General features: G+C 40.3%; 1 protein-coding gene across 1 annotated transcript in view; it reads right to left on the bottom strand.

Moving 5' to 3' along the window:
• Positions 1–14592, bottom strand: part of KCTD8 (potassium channel tetramerization domain containing 8) — a gene marked incomplete at both ends in the record, with an annotated part of 84537 nt that extends 69945 nt beyond the window's left edge. The window contains one exon of the mRNA XM_079535125.1: positions 13749–14592. Within this exon, the coding sequence (XP_079391251.1) occupies positions 13749–14592 (844 nt within the window). The remainder of the gene's footprint in view (positions 1–13748) is intronic.
• Between the last annotated feature and the right edge of the window lie 2040 nt (positions 14593–16632).

Below are 16632 nucleotides of genomic sequence, written 5' to 3'. Positions count from 1 at the left end.
GTGGAAAATCAATATAACAAATGCAGGAAAAGAAAAAAAGGTTTTGAAACACGGCAGATGAAATGTATCGGTCTTTCTTGAAATATTTCAAACACCACACATATCATTCATATCATAACATTAGTCATTCTTCTGAAGGACAATACAAATAAGCTTTTCTTTTCATAGAAAACTTCTTGACTTGATAGACTGCAATGGTTTCCATTAGAATGTACTGTGACAGGACAGAAAAGCTCATCAGAGCCCACAGTCCATGTAGCTTCACTTGAAGTAACTTTGTAAAATTGGAAACAAAATCCTACAGTATTTAGTGGCAGGAATCTCGTAGTAAAAAACAAACAAACAAACAAACAAAAATAACTTCTTAACTAGCTGAAACTTGATATCAAATTTATTATGCCAAGGCTTCATTCTCTAACTAAAAGTATTGCACATTATCATATGGACTACAGGATGAGATATCAGGAACTCTGAGTTTTGCCTCTCCATCTACATTACCTGAAGATCTTCTGTGATTTTTTAATAATATTACTCTCCATATAGACCTAAGTTTCTGATGTTTTGTCCCTGTGCAATTATCTGCAATCTTGTTCAATAGACACACAAAGAAATAAAACCTGTATTGCCTGTACAAATTTTGAGCTGCACATAAATGATTAAGGCAATGGAATTAACATATTATGTTACAGAAGTTGCAGATTAGCTATAAAGATCATAAATACCTTCTTATTTCTACAGTGTACTGTAACCTCTATTACAACTGTGCTAATCAAGGGGTGCCATTACTCAAGTAACACTTTAATCTACTTTTTTCCTGGAACTATATATAGTTATATATGGGACTATATATCATGATCTGATTATTTCATATCATCTGCACCACAACAAAACTCTGCTCTGAATTCAGGCTGTACCAATGTCTCTGGAAGTCCGCTAGCAAGACTCTGTATCTTGATTAAAATACTTGTTACCTTTGGCTCTAATGTGGCAATGAGACAATTTTTCTATCCAGTCAGGATTGGAACATTATAATTTTTAAAGTAAAACATGCAGAAGGAAAATCTTGTAAAAAAGGTAGAACTTGGAAAGGAGAATACACAAAGATAGAATCACTTTAGCATAACTCTCTCTACTTGATAATACAACACATATATTGCATGTAGGATTTAGCACTACATAAAATGATTGCTGAACATTTGTATTTTGACAACTGCATGTAGCCTGTGTGTGTATATTTGAACTGAATGCAAAGGCTTCAAGATGTTTTCAACTAAGATTGAACAGATAACTCTTCGTTATGCAAAATAATCTAGGAATTCTTTTGTGTTACAAATCATACAGTAAATAAAATTACTTCAACACTAACCATGCTAATAAGCACATAGGATCACTGAGATATTTATCTGCTTAAGAATTTATGAAATAATGAAGGCCTATATATAATATGGCAATAGCATCCTGAATCTTGTTAGTATAACCTTCCATTTCTTAAACGTTATTTTTTAAAAAAGTAGTATCTTGCCAAGTGTTTAATGCTTGTCAATAATTTTATAAAGGAAAGCATCTTTCATAAAGTGCTTTATTTATACTTGTCTCAAACCACCATAATATGACTCAGTCAGAATACTGAGTGAGGTTATCATAGTTTAGCTAATGCCTTTTCTTTAAATATTTATTGATGCAATAAAATATATACATCTAAGGCAAATCATAACCTTAAATAACCTTAAATGAAAAACAATATTTATTGTGTTGCTAATTTGTTATTGTAGTTCCATTGGTATTCTACAAATAAAGGTAGAAAGAGGAACTGAAATGTGCCAAAAACATGGATACTAGGCTTCTGATTCACATGATCACAAACACATAAAACGATTTTATTTTATAACATAAAGCAATTACGTAGCCTTCAAGTCTGTGAAGAAGAGCTTGAAGCTGATGACATAAACAGAATTATTAGAGCAACTAAATTCTGAAGAAACACCTGAAAGAAGTCCTGAGAGGCTGCCCCATGTGATCTGCTGAGAAGCTAAACTCCACATAACACCAACTTAGGGACAAAAGGGACCTGCTAAAACACCATAGCTGCTCTTCCTCTGGGAAAAAAAAAAATCTTTTATAGTGAGGTGGTGAGGCTCTAGAACAGGTTACCTAGTGCTGTGATTGATGCCCCTTCCCTGGAGACTTTAAAGGCAAGGCTGGATAAGTCCCTGGGCAACCTGATCTAGTGTGGTGTCCCTGTTCATTGCAGAGAAGTTGGACTGGATGGCCTTCAGAGCTCCCTTCCAACTCTAAGGATTTTATGATTCTATCCCTTCCTCTCCTCTCTTAAGGAGAGATCCTGAGGAAGAGCATGCATTCACCCTTCTATGTAAATCTCTGTGAAGAAAAGGACAGCCAAGCTGTAGAGTTTTAAACACAGTGTCATATAAGTTCTGTGTAATTTTTAATGTAGACAGAAGAGAACATATATTTAACACCATTATGACAGGCAAACTTTCTCTAAGTAGATGTAGGTGAACTCATAACAAGGTGTTAGTACTAATCTGCCCAATTACCATGAATACTGGTGGAAAATACAGCATGTTAGCAAAACAAGCACTACCCCAGAGAATAACTTTCAATGAGTAAACATTTTAGCAGGTATAACTGTCAATTTCATTGACATTAAAATTGTTTTGACAACTTGCAACCGTTATAAGACCTGTCGTAAGGTATTTTTATTATGCTTCTTCTCCAAAACTATATATGTATATTTATCTATTAGATGTCAGTCAACACAAGCAATACTTCTGTTTTAATCTGCTGGCAAAAGAGATTTTTTAACAGACAAAAAGACTCTGCAGCAGTGTGGGAAAAGCAAGAGGAACATCCACCACTTTTTTTGCATAATTCTATTGAATAAATAGATATTCATTCAATATATTCAATATTTATATTTATAGATATATATATAATATTCCATTTTGATGGAAAAAAATTCAAGGAAATAAATTGTTAAAACATTTTAATAATTAACCACCTTGCTATACTGTTACACATTCATTCAGCTGGATTTACTCAGCTATACTGATGTGAACAACTGGTCTATGCATAAGACTGTTCTATCCTAGACAGGACAGAGTTCATGACTTTGAATATCTAGTGGTTTCTTTTATGTATAATACAACAGATGAAACAACAGTGGTAGAAACCCATAAAAAATTTATTCTTTTGTCAGAGACTGCAATCAAGATTACCGCAAGATTACCATTTTTCTTTTGCATGAATTATGGGGATAGTTAAGAACACCATAAGACACACATCTACACTAAAACAGTAATGGGGCATCTACAACCTTCTTGGACATGACAGCACACTCTTGATAGCATCTTTCCATTTTATTGAAGATGCACCACAATGGAAAATATGGTGGGTATGAAGTCTTCAAGCAGCGAGGAAAGGGAAAAGGTTCTAATGTAGTTTTTACTTTTCTTCACACTGTGTTAGTTTTTCATGGTGATGAAACAGACATTGTGATAAAAGACTGATTAATAATTGTGATCCAGTGGAACACAATTAAAATGCATCACTAACAAAAAAAACACAAAATCAAAATAGAAATTGCCCAAAAGCTCAACATATTCCCCATAGCCTGGCCCACCAAAGGCAAAGAGCCCTGTGCGTAATTTTGGCAGCAGTGATCAACATCAAGGCCAGTCCTACAGTTGTGTCCCATCCCTTAGGCCAAAAAAAACACAAACTTGGAATAAATCTAAACACGTACTTGGGCAGAAAACACAGGTTTTACTCAGCACCCTCACAGCAAAAGGATTTAAGAAGAAAGTGCTGCCAGAGCTCAGCCATCAAGGATATCATTAGACAGCCAACATTTACCCTAATCTCTCCAACAGAGAATGTCTTCTTCTTCCTGTAATTAAATATGATTACAGATGCAGTTATTTAGGGGAATAATTTCACCAATTTAGACACCACTGCACTTGAAAGGATGTGAGTGAAAACATGCATGTTGTTATGACTGGAGGCCGGGTTGATCACTAAGTTCATGTGAATCTATAAACTTGGTAGCTAATGGGATAAAACTTCAGGAATTCCATGTACTGAAAACCAACACATTTCTGAAAGTTTGTATCTTTTATCATATGCGATTACAGAATTATTCTGAAGCTGAAGGATATTGCTATTTGTTATTCCAAACATTTTGTTTGCTTACTTTGTAGGGGGGAGAGGGTGGAGGAAGTGGTAGCTTAAGGAGATGAACTTTGTCTATCTTTGTAACATTTAGAAATGGTATATTCACTTGAAACAACCCCAGAGACAAACTGACAGCAGGATGAAAATTAACAGGAAAAAAGAAAATGGTCAGAGATTGATGTTCGTGAGTTACAATAGCACTGAAACAGGTTAATAGGAACATCTTTCTGATGAACTGCAAATCGAAAATTAAACTCTGTGGATACAAGGAAAGTAATTTGTAATTCTGCTTGCAATTTTTACGTTTGTCTTAGTTATATTCCTTATATTTCTTTAGTTGCTGTTTTTAATATGAGAAGCTTAATATATGGGTTACTCCAAAAAGCAGTGCTTCCTATTGTTTCCATGAAAACTACAACAGAAACAAAGAGCACAATATCATTCTCTGATAGGTCAAATTCTCAACTACAAAACACTATTTTTTTTTCCCTCAACACTGTCATCACCATTAGCTATGGATTTTTGAGAGCAGTGAACAAGAGCCTGCATGCTGTGCTCTTAAAAATCTTCATTTCTGTCCAGAATATGGCTTTTCTTTCACAATGCTGTCACCACTGTTGAAATGCACCACCCACCACCTCCCTGTGCCCCTCTGCTGAGATTTGTCACACAGCAACAAAATGTAGTAGAATACTGGTGAGAAGGTTCCACCTCTACTGCCATATTAGCAACATCTGCCTCTGACTGTCAGGGGCCAACATAATCACTGTAGGAGGCATTGCTTTCAGAGCAGCCCTTCCAAAAGTACACACACACAGGGTTCTATGAACTGGTACCGTGAATGTATGTCAATCAAAAAGATACGAAGACAAAATTTCAGAAAAGGAAAAAGCAGGTACAAACTTACTTGAACCTGTTTTACCTTGCATTATATATAGCTGAATCATTTCGTTCTATTTTTTTCCCAAGTCCAAGTAGCTTTGATAATATTGATCACACTTTTATAAGGTTGTATACTGCTATTCTTAAAATGGAGTGAGTGATATTTAAATTCCTAAACACTGGGAAGAGACAAGTATAGATGAAAAGGCAAAAATAGCTATGCCTCTGCTTTGTTTCAGACCAGTTGAAAAGCTACAGTAGACATTAACAACAGAAATAGTAGCAGCTGTCTGCAAATAACTGCCTATAAATGGGTTTCTGTTAGAAACTTAGCAAAAGAAAATATATTTGTTAAGAGAAAACAGAAAAAAAGCTGTTTAGCTTTGCCTTTCTCTACTGTATTCTGTCCACATTACACTGATCAAGTTATTGGCACTCTATTTTACAGACTTACTTTACCTGCTTTCTAAAATTTTTGTAGCTCATTTTCATGTTTCTTCATATTCATAAGTTTCAATGAAAAATGAAAGAAATTTAGATTAAGGACCAGAAGCATTAAAGAGCACTTCTACTTAAGCATAATGGATGTTTATCACTGTTACTGTGGTTCTTCATGTATGGTTGGTTTAGTTGGGACTGATTAACAAGTAGGAAGAACAAAAATAAAGACACCTAAGTTCAAATAAACTGTAAAGCTTTTCACATGATGAAAAAGAACAGTTTTGCACATATTTATGATGGCTATATATGCAATTCTGAACCTCTTTAAGGCAAGTCATCTCTAAAATAGATTTCTCTTTATACAAATATGGGTACCACCCCTTTCTTCTCGTACTTGTAAAAGACCAAGCCTATATATTTGAAACTATAAGTTTCATTCACACTGTAACTTATTAAGGAGCACAGTTAGGAAAGAATAGATTTATCTCTGGCTTTTTGATATTAGATGTATCATGAATTTCATTTTTTTCAACATCTTTTGCTAAATTCATGTCTCTTTTCTGAAATTAAATATATCTGGAAAACAAAACCAAAAGTGCCTGTCCTGTCAATAAGGCATAAGTGCATACTCCTGTCAAACTTCTATCTTGTATGAGGCTTGCACCCAGCCTGCTTAGAGCAGAGTGAGAAAAGCACATGAAAAGTCTAAGATCTTCAGTTCTGGAGAAAAGTGGGGAACTGACACAATCAGGTAAACAGAAAAACAAAGGAAAAAGCATTGGTGAAGGAAAGACAGATAGAAAAAATATGGGTGACCTTAATAAGTTTTTTTATTCTGGAAATGTGTGGTTTTATTTTCATGGGAAAGGTTAAGAACTCTTTGAACACTTAAAAACATATTGACAAATAACATTGCACTAAACCACTTCAATTCTTTCATATTTCACCATCTTTGCCTGAAAGTTAACCAGCTCTTTTTGGTCCTCTTACCTTCCATCAATGAATATGGACATGCTTGCAGTAGAGTTTAGACATTACTATCTTGAAGTATATAAAACATTTACCGGTAAAAACCTGCTAGAATGATAGTACACAATAATTTCTATGGAATTCACTGGCATAGTTATAAATCTCGAAAGAACCAGCAAATATCCAAATTCAATAGAAAATAAAGCAATTTCACTATTAATCTAAGTTGCAGAAGTCTGTTTGCAACAAAACATGACAAGAATCCCTGAGTACCAACTCTGCTGTCTCTCTGGGAATATTTGTTAATATTGCCAAAGTGTAAATCCCAGTAAGGATGAGGGTGAGAAGAAAAAAGCATCTGATATAATAGATAAAATATACTGATTTCATTTCTGAATATTTCTTTGTGCTAATGCAAGAAGAACATCTGTACTTATTATGTACTGTGTAACTGAAACATGATAAGTAAAGATCTGGACTATTTAATTCTGTTAATAAGAATTAATGACAGTGTTGATTTCACTCTTTAGTTTTTCAATCTTTTCCTTTTTCCCCAAAGGAAGTGTGCAGCATTGGATGCATTAGTTATTCTTATAGCGTGCATTCACACTTTGGAGAGAGTTGTCTCTGAACTGAGTAATTCATAGTTTAAGAGGTGTTGTAGAATCCATTCCAAAAGGAAGCTTTTTTTTTTTTTAATTCTATAATCCACTTTGCTTTCCTAAGTGCATATCACTAAAATGATAAAACAGGTCAGGCACAGCATACTCAAGTGCTCCAAACAGAACAAGCACACAGCCCAGAGGCATGGCAACCACCCAGAGGTGATAGTCCCCCAGAGGCAGTTGCTGTCTCTGTGCCTCTTTTGCTCAGAGACCTTGCAATAGCATTCACGCATATGGGGGAACTACCAGAAGGGGAACAATTGAATTTTGATCCATCTACTAGCAATTGCAAAAAGATGTTGAAAGAATAACTGTAACACCAATAACTGACAGTGGTCCTGACACAGCTTATGACCTAGCAGTTACCCAGAGGGCAAAGAATTGATAAATATGCTGACCCCAACCTTTGAATGCTGTTTTGTGCAACTCCAGCAAAGACAGTAGCAAGATAACACTCCATAACAAAGAAAAAAAAACATTTTCAGAGTTCTGTGTTCATCTTCTTGCTAGCAAAAATGGAACACTCATTGACCCACTATGACATTTACAAATGTGGTGAAATCCTGTAAGTATTTAGAGAAGCAATTACATAAACGGGGTGGCACCTTGCAGCAAGATGCACCCTTTTATTCAATTGTCTTCTGAAACTAAATCAACAAGTAACAAATGTTTTCTTAACACATTCTGATTAAATGCAACCATAATTGAATGACATTAACAGCTACAAGTGCCACGAGAACTATAAATCATTGCTTCTTACCACCTGCCAGGATAGCGTATACTACAAACAATCATGGCATCACATAATTACTCACATAGCTTGAATCCCACTTTATGTGAAAGACTGGTGAAAGACTATTTGGTGCTTCAGTTTCCATGAAGGTTCATATTGCAACTGTGAATGGGGTCTGATTGCAAGTTTCACGTGCTATTTACAACTAAGCCCATTTGGCTTAGCATGAACCACCTTCCTTTAAAATCCATCCTGAAGAATTTCAATTGGTAAAGAAAAACAAGATTTGCCAGGTAATTTATTTAAAAGGATTTTCCACTACACTTTCAGAGGCTTCGTTCATAAAAATGTCATTAGTATTTCTGCTGCTTTAAGTAATCCACATCTAGTGATAAGAAACAAAATCATCCTGAGAACCAAAAATAAAAACATCCTAACTTAGTAAGCAGATGTTATCTGGTATAATGACTCCAGATTACCTTAACAGTTATATCAAGCCTAACAACCCTCAACCAAATAATCTCCCTGCGTTGTGGGAAAAAATCCCACTGACCAAGGTCAACTCATCCCTGTAACAGACTTACATGACTCCAGCAATAGAGCAATCCAAAGCTGGAGACAGAAAATGAGGGGGTAGCCTGGAGCACAGCCATGTTACTCAATTCTCCTGTAGTGGCATCCAGGATCCATCCAGCTGCTGATACAGTGCTAAGCTGGTTGGGAGTTAGAACAGGAACCACAGTGGTTCTGAGGAGAGGTAAGGCAAAAATCACCTCTCATACTTTCCTCCTGCGTGCACTTAGATGCTTGGCTTAACTTGCCATTATACTAGCGGCCCACCAAAAAGTGATTGCTCATTTCTGGTTACACTGTTTAGGTCTGCTGAGGTTCACCTGTGCCTTGAATAGTCTCTTTCTTTCTACCACTTCTTTCCTCATGCACTAAGCCTTTCATCTTTAACAGCTTAGAGAGGTATCTGACTGGCTTTTCATTTCTGCAGATCTGTGTCTAAATGCAGAATTGTAGCAGGAAGAGGATAACATGAGTATTGTTCAACCCTTTCTCTGTGCAATGCTCAGTGAATTCTTGTTCACTGCACTAATTCTCGTCACAGTATAATGAATTTGTTATTTACTGTGAAGGAAAAAAAAGCGGCAGCAAAATTACCCTCATATCACACTGTGAAAGCAAATACATTGCAAAATATATTTGATAAGCAGTAATGTTTTAATTTTAATTCATGAGGCTGGAACAATATTTTATGAAAAACTTCTGTATATAAATTCTGTTCTTGAACAGTAGATAACTAGAAGTTCATGTTGACAGTAAAGAAAAAATAAGATATGACTTGCTCATCCCACTATTGAAAGGCAAACATATCCCTGCAACTACTGCCATAAATCCTTGAAAATGCATGAAGTGTTCTGACATCAATAAGCAGTTTTCCTGGAAAATATCACAGATCTAGCAAAGTCAGCTTCTCTAACACTGGAACTTTGTTCCCAAGCAAAGCACAAGAAGTACAAGCCTGGAAGAGTTATCAAAACCAGTGTTTCCATTTCCAAATACTATAAGCTGCTTGTATCAAGGCGTCTGTTACCTAGTATTGATCCTGGTATAAATAGCCAGAACAGATAACCACCATGTTTACTTTTCAAATACTTTGCAGCAGTACTAATCTTCAGCTCCAAGCATCACCATGGTTCAACATTAATTAACAATGGAACTTCATTTTTATAAAAGCAGATTGCAAATATAATGATTAAAATGAAATCACAAGTCATTGTACTGAATTTTACATACTTCTATTCAATCATAAAATTCAATAGATTCCTCCTATAGTTGTTCTGTGCAGCAGGGTCTTTGCAAACTAGCTACAAAGGAATTCAGGGTTTTGTTTGTTTGTTTTTAATTGAAAAGCAGAATTTGTTCTAATTTCTTTTTCATTTCACATTTTAAAAAATCAGTCTCTCAAACTGAGTTGCTTGATTGAAACTGTGACTGCAATTTCAACTACAATTTCAGTAGTTCAGATTATCTTACTGTATCAAATGGCAAGATAAGATATTCTCATAATATTAATTTATGAGTGTACTCTTCGATTCATCCCTCTATGTTTGGGGCATGTATTTTGGAAGAATTGTAATAGAAATAAATAATAATATACTCATTATAAGTAATATTAAAGTTGAACTGGTCTCATAAAGCAGAATATCCTGAGGTTTTTTTATCAGTCCTCCATAGTAACAGGACTGCCTGGAGAATCACTTTAAATTTTAAAAGTCTTTGTGCAATAGTCCTTCTAGGATCGACGTTTTTAAATTCTGATACTGTCAGAAATCTAAAGCTTACCTACATTGTGCTTGTGATGCAAGAAAACTTGATGGATTGAATCACACTTCCCTCTAGCACTCCACAGAGATTCAGTATTGTGTATTTTACTTTCTGGCTTAGCCTCCTCTCTCTTCTAAGCCTCGTTAGTTCCAAGTAACTTCATTTTATAAACACACAAAGGCAAAAAAAATAAAAAATAAAAAAAAAAAAAAAAGGAAGAGGAAAGGGAAAGTATGGCATCTTGGACCCTCCCTGCAGCAAAACTACCATCAGTTCAGCAATGATGGATGGATAGCAGCTTGGCTTGGTATTGCCACAGACCACCCACTGGATTGTTCTCTGACAACATTCCCTCAGAACAGCTCAGGTTTACCTGCCAACCCACCATCCCCAAGCTATCCCAGTGTGATGTTGAACTGAATTTGGGCCAATGTATTCTCAGAGTGCTAAGACCAAGCAGAAAAATATGTGCCAGAAGTTCATGCAAATGTCACCTGTCACAAACAAAAGTAGGAGACTAAGAAACAGAAATATCACATATAGAATAGGAACACTGAGACAGAATACAAGTCAAAGTTTTTTTCCATGAAACGTTACTGCATTCTTCTTAGAATACGCATGTCAATTCAGAACAGGAAGCTTCCAGCTGAGCACAAGGCTCTCAGCACCCATAAGTCAGATTGCATAGCAGATGTTAAATGCAAAATCCATTAAGACCAATTAGATTCTGCAGAAGAAAAAGACTACATAGTAATAGCATGCACAATGCTGCACTACACAACCATATCAAGAGATACAGTGAAATACAAAAGAAAGACAAAAGCTTAAAAATGCAAATTAGTCTTTCCTCACAAAAAGACCTGCCAACAGAAGGCCTGCTGAGCTGCCTGCAAGCATGTGAGGCAAGGTCCCCTCACTTCTGGCCTCCTTTTCCACCTAGGTGGAACTTCTGTGAAGGCTATCACCTACTGCATACCAAGTAGCAATTAATTAATCAGTGGTCCTGTATTGCAGCCCAAAACTGTTATGAAGCAAAAGAACTTGGGCCCCTTTCCCAAACTGCATACACGCTTCATGTTGTATTAACATAAGTAAATCACTCTTCTGTTCACTAAGGTTAGAGCTTCCGTAGCTTAGAGAACATAGGTAGCCATCAGGCTCTGATTTTTATTTTTTGAAATGAATTATGTAGCCTGAGAAAGACTGTTTCTGTACTTGTCAGGATGTACTGCCAAAATCTGAAGCATTATCTCAAACAAGTCCCCGTTCTTGAATTGGAATTAGGCTGCAACAACTTAATCCATTCATGGATACTAAGCAATCTAAAAATTTAAGTAAAACATGTACAGTATAGATAAGTTTTATCAGCCACAACATTTAGGAAAATAATTTCTATTTTTTAAAGAAGTGAGACGGCCTTTTCAACTCAAAATACCTAATGAAGTTAGAGATATACTAGAAACAGAATTGAAATCTATTCCTGAAGCAGAGATGAAAGGCCATCTTTGGCCTTCAGATGTTCCTTAGAAGCACTCAAAAATCTATTCACAATCCAAGGAAATGGGTGGAATGCATATATCCTCATGTATTTTTTCCAGACACCTTCAGAGTCATCCACATTTCCTCAGGAGAAACGATCTAAGAGGAAGAGGACTGAGTGGCTGCCACAGAGTCACAGACCAACAACTAACAAAGTTGCTGGTTGCAGATGCTCATGCTGTGTATGAAGCTCTGGTTTTGTGAGTAAGTAAAGGAATAGAGTCCTCACAAATGCTCTTGGAAAGACTACAGCCAGTAACCCTGACCAGTCTTCTCATGCCAGCATGGAGCAGGCTCACATGGTTTTCTACCCATTTGACAGACTTCTGAATTGGACAAAGCTACAAAACAGACTTGATACACCTATGGATTTCATAATAAAGCATTATTTCTATCAGAGGGTTCCCATCAAATGGGCACTTAAATAGAAAAAAATAAAACATGTTAAAATTACTTAAAAGGGTTTCTAAATGCAAAACTAGGCAATCAAAATTACGTTCACTTTCTTTTCAGCCTGTACTAACTCAGCCAATTTTCGCATCCAGAAGTAGGAAAAACAGTTAATATTAGGCAAAACCAAAAATTTTTTGTTAAGTATCAAATTAAAAAATTAGCTACCTGCTTCACTTTTTATAACACAGTAAGCTGAAAGACTAAAAATCAAAACAAAACAGTGTTGTACAACATCCAATTCATCCCTGGCATTATTCCACATAAATCAGTGGTAATACACTGGGGATTAATTTGGAACACTGATCTGAATTAGAGCACTGCTCTACACAGCAGCCACCTCATAACGCACACACATCATAACACAAAACGTTCTAAGCATCACAAATGCCCACAAATAATTATGCACCTAATAACCTATGTCTGAGCAAACAAGGGAAGCTATCCCATAGTTTTGACAATAACAGCAAGGAACTTCTATTTTTAAGAATTATTAGGTACATCTTTTTCCAGAATGGATATTTAATTATCACATATTTTACACCACTAAGTCCACTCAGAAGAATGCAAAGCTCCTCCAACAACTCAGTTTTTACCTTTCCTAATTAGATATGACCAGCTTGCTAGGTTACATAATGAACCTCCAAAAACTGTTTTAAAGTAGTACTTAAGATTGATTTGAAGTTCTCAAGTTTGTTCAGCAAAAGGTAGTCCCCTCCTATGTAACACACATAACACAGCAGTATTAAGTATTTAATGAGTTTCTCCTCTGAATAGAAAACCGTTCACATTCACGGTGACTAGGTCCAGGAGCAAGTGGGTCGCTGCTGCTGGGGCTGAGGGTCACATCCCTACTGCCACAGGGACAGGTGATGCTGAAACAACCGCTCAGGCAGTGGAGCCCACACGAAGGCTCGTGTACCCGGAGAACAGCTTTCTGTTCGCAGGGATTACTCAATTCTCCGAACACACGCGAGGCTTCAGGTTGACCTCTGCCTTTCAAAGGCGAACCTCGGCCGGGGGCCGGTGCTTTCCACCCAGCTGTGCTCCATCAGCCCGAATCCTGCCCAGAGAGACTGACCTAACGCCACCCCACCAGGGGACTTCTCACCTACGAGAGACTCGCAACCGCCGGTGCTACGCGGAGCTAACGACCGTTGTTACCTACGGGCTGTGAACACGCTGCAGTTTCCGTGAGTTTTTCTCCCCTTTCAGGCAGGCTTCTCACCCCCCGGACAGCTGGTTGTGCCCTCGCTGCCTGCCTCATCACCCAGCGGCAGCGTACCCGCTGTCAGAACCCTGCTCAGTCCACAGCTAAGCCCACAGCTAACGAGAGACTCAGCAGTAACATCACCCCTCTCCTTCCCCCCCGGCCTCGCTCCGCTGATCGGGGCCGGGACCCAGCGCGACACCTCCGGGAGACCCCGGCACGGGGCGGAGGCCGTTCTACCCCGCACGGACACCTCTGGGAGGAGAGGGTAGCCCCGATATTCACGCGTGTGCATGAGGGGAAGGCTCCGGCGGTCCCAGGGAGCACTTACTGAAGAAGATGTACTCAGTGTAGCTGCTCCAGATCTTGTCGTCCCGGTACTGGTTGATGAAGGCGGCAGTGCCGGTGGAGTTGCAAGCTACCATGTGGAAGCCTGCCTCGGAGAGCCGATCGAAGGCTTGCTCTAGGTAGGTGAACTTGAGGTAGAAGCGGGAAGTATACTTCTCGGGGGGGCGATCGGGGTCGCGGCTCTCGTTTAGGGTTTCGCCGAATACCTCCTTAGCCAGGGCGATCCTGCCGCACACCATGATGCGGGCGACGCGGCGGAACTTGGCGTCCGCCTGGTTGTCCCGCACCGTGGTGTAGGAGCCGCGGTAGCCCACTGTGAGGAAGCCCGAGCGCTTGTCCAGTCCGGCCCGCTGCAGCCGGTCGCTGCTGCCCTGGGAGGTGCTGTCCTCCAGGTCGCTTTGGCAGCCCTCGTCGTTGAGCGAACTCTGCTTGGTGACCTTGGGCGAGAGCAGCTTCACCAGGTCGCCCAGCTGGAAGTATTCTGCCTCCCGCAGGAGCCGCTCCTTCTCGGGGAAGTGTTCGGGCAGTGCCAGCTGCTTGTCCCGCAGGTAATCCAGCACGTACCTGAAGAGGAAGCCGTCGCGGTCGATGAAGAAACGCGCCCGGCTGTCCCTGGGCAGCTGGCGGGCCGCCGCTGGGCCACCCCGGCACGGCGAGAACATGGTGGCCAGCATGCTGTCCGGGACGCTGAGCAGCGTGGAGTGCCTCGTCACGTACACCTGGCCCCCCACGTTCAGTTCTACAACCTCGGGGAACGGCGAGCCCGACGGCCCCGATACCATTTCGCTGATGGGCAAGATGCTGCCGCCCGCCTCCTTCAAAGCCATGGCTGCGAGCGGGCGGCCGCGAAGGAGGGTCTCCCTCCTAAAAAAGGCAGCCTGAGGCCACCCTCCCCTTCACCCACCCCACCCCTCTTCCTCCTCCTCCTCCTCCTCCTCCTCCTTCCCCCCACCTCCCACCGCTCCCGGAAGCGCCCGGACGGAGCTGCCGCTCCCGCCGCCCTCCGGCACCGCACCGCGGCTCCGGGGTGCGTGGCTCCGGTTCTCTTCTACCCGCGGAGCCCCTCACTGCCCCGCGGCAGGACGGGCCCTGCCCCGCGCTGCGCTCCGCCCGGTGGTAACGGGGGCCGTGGAGTACCGCGCTGCTCAGCGCCGAGCGGCCGCCGGAGTCGGCTGCCACTCGGCAGAGCGCTGCCGTGCTGCCGGGAGCTGCCCAGGAGAGAGCCAAGCCCCTACCCCGGCTCCTCCCCTTCGCCTCGGCTGGTGGCTTTTTCGGTTCGCTTTAGATGTTTTTTATTTATTTATTTTTTCCCCACTTAAATTCCTCCCAGCCTCCCCCCTCTGCCTCCCTTATGCTGCTGCGCCGGTCAGTGCTTGTGGAATTTTATCGCCGCAATGATGGACATATATCCAGAAGTAGCATCCCAAAGGGTGCATTGTAGCAACGTTTTTCACTGTGTGTCAGCACACCTTTACCGGCAGGAAAGGGGAAGAATTTAACTGGGAGCATCACAGGGGCTGTGCCAAAGTGTAGGTCTAACAGACCACACCGGGATGCAACACTGTGTTTGCTGTCCTGCTGCTCCCCTGAGCACAGCACACACTGAGCTTTGTTCTCAGCACACTGTGGCAGGAGCTCAGTGAGCTCTCTGGCTTGACAATGGCATTGGGGTGATTTAGAGCAGAAAAGAAAGTCATCTGCCATTACGATCCAGGTGCCAAGCACAGATTTTGACTTGGAACACATCATTGCCTGATTGTTGGCTGTGTAACAGCTAAATTTCTGCTCTGTTTAAACAGTAGATTTTTATAATTTTTATTTATCTGTTCCTAGCTGAAGCCACAGCTCACCTGCTTCCAGATTCCTGACGTGTGTGCTTTCAGATAGGGCTGATAGAACGCACCAAAGTGCCTGGGTATTGGAAGGCAGACATGTAATTGCTCTTGCCAGTAAGAGTTGGGGCCTGAGACTGACAGGGGATGTGCCAGTGCCAGATCCAAGTGCAATTCCACTCGGCTGGATAGTTTATGTATGGCAACCCTCCAATTTTGTTGTTTATGGTTCCTTAAAAAGTTAAGGATTCAAGCATTAATCGTACCATATATAAGTGGGAGCCCATCCTGTTCATCATTTAAATATGACTGCACATCAGGCCCAGGCATTAAAGACCTAAATTCTCAGGTAGATCGTTGTCATCTGTTACCTCCTCACTGGAAAGTGCTGGTGAAGATGAGGAAGTTTCCTCACCAATCACCTGAATCTTGGTTGTGTTCTCTAACTTATTTGTCCAGACTTTTAATATGCTAGCACAGATATCCCTATGGCACTCCATCCTATCTGTCACTGAATCATTGAGGAAAAGACCTCTAAGCTTAGCTAGTCCAACCATCATGTCCACTGACCATGTCCCTCAGTGCCACATCTACACGTTTCTTGACCACCTCTATGGATGGTGACTCCACTCCTCTTTGGGCAGCCTGTGCCTCTGCCTCACCACTCTTCCCTAGGATCCCTCCTTCAAGGCAGGATCAATCAGTCCATGGTGCTGCCTTCTTCCTCCACATCGTCCAAATCAACTAGGTTATCCTTGTAAGAAACTCTTACAGATACAGGTATGTGTTTACTGCTGCTCAGTTCTGAAATGGAAATTAGGATATTAGGAGTTAATCCATTTACTTGGCTTGCAGCCCAGCCAGGTGTTGAACTGACGCACATGGAAAAGGTAACCTTGCATTTTAAAAATGTTTCTCTAATCTCTACGGTGAAATTCTATTTGGTAATAAATTGTTAACATTTAAAGTTTCTGGGAAAGTGAGGTGAAGGCCAGAGCTTCCTTCATGAGTGACTTGTCCCCAAGCAATAATTGA

Source organism: Tetrao urogallus (genome assembly GCF_951394365.1).
Source record: "Tetrao urogallus genome assembly, chromosome: 4".
NCBI lineage: Eukaryota > Metazoa > Chordata > Aves > Galliformes > Phasianidae > Tetrao > Tetrao urogallus.
This window is presented reverse-complemented; position numbering and strand designations above follow the sequence as displayed.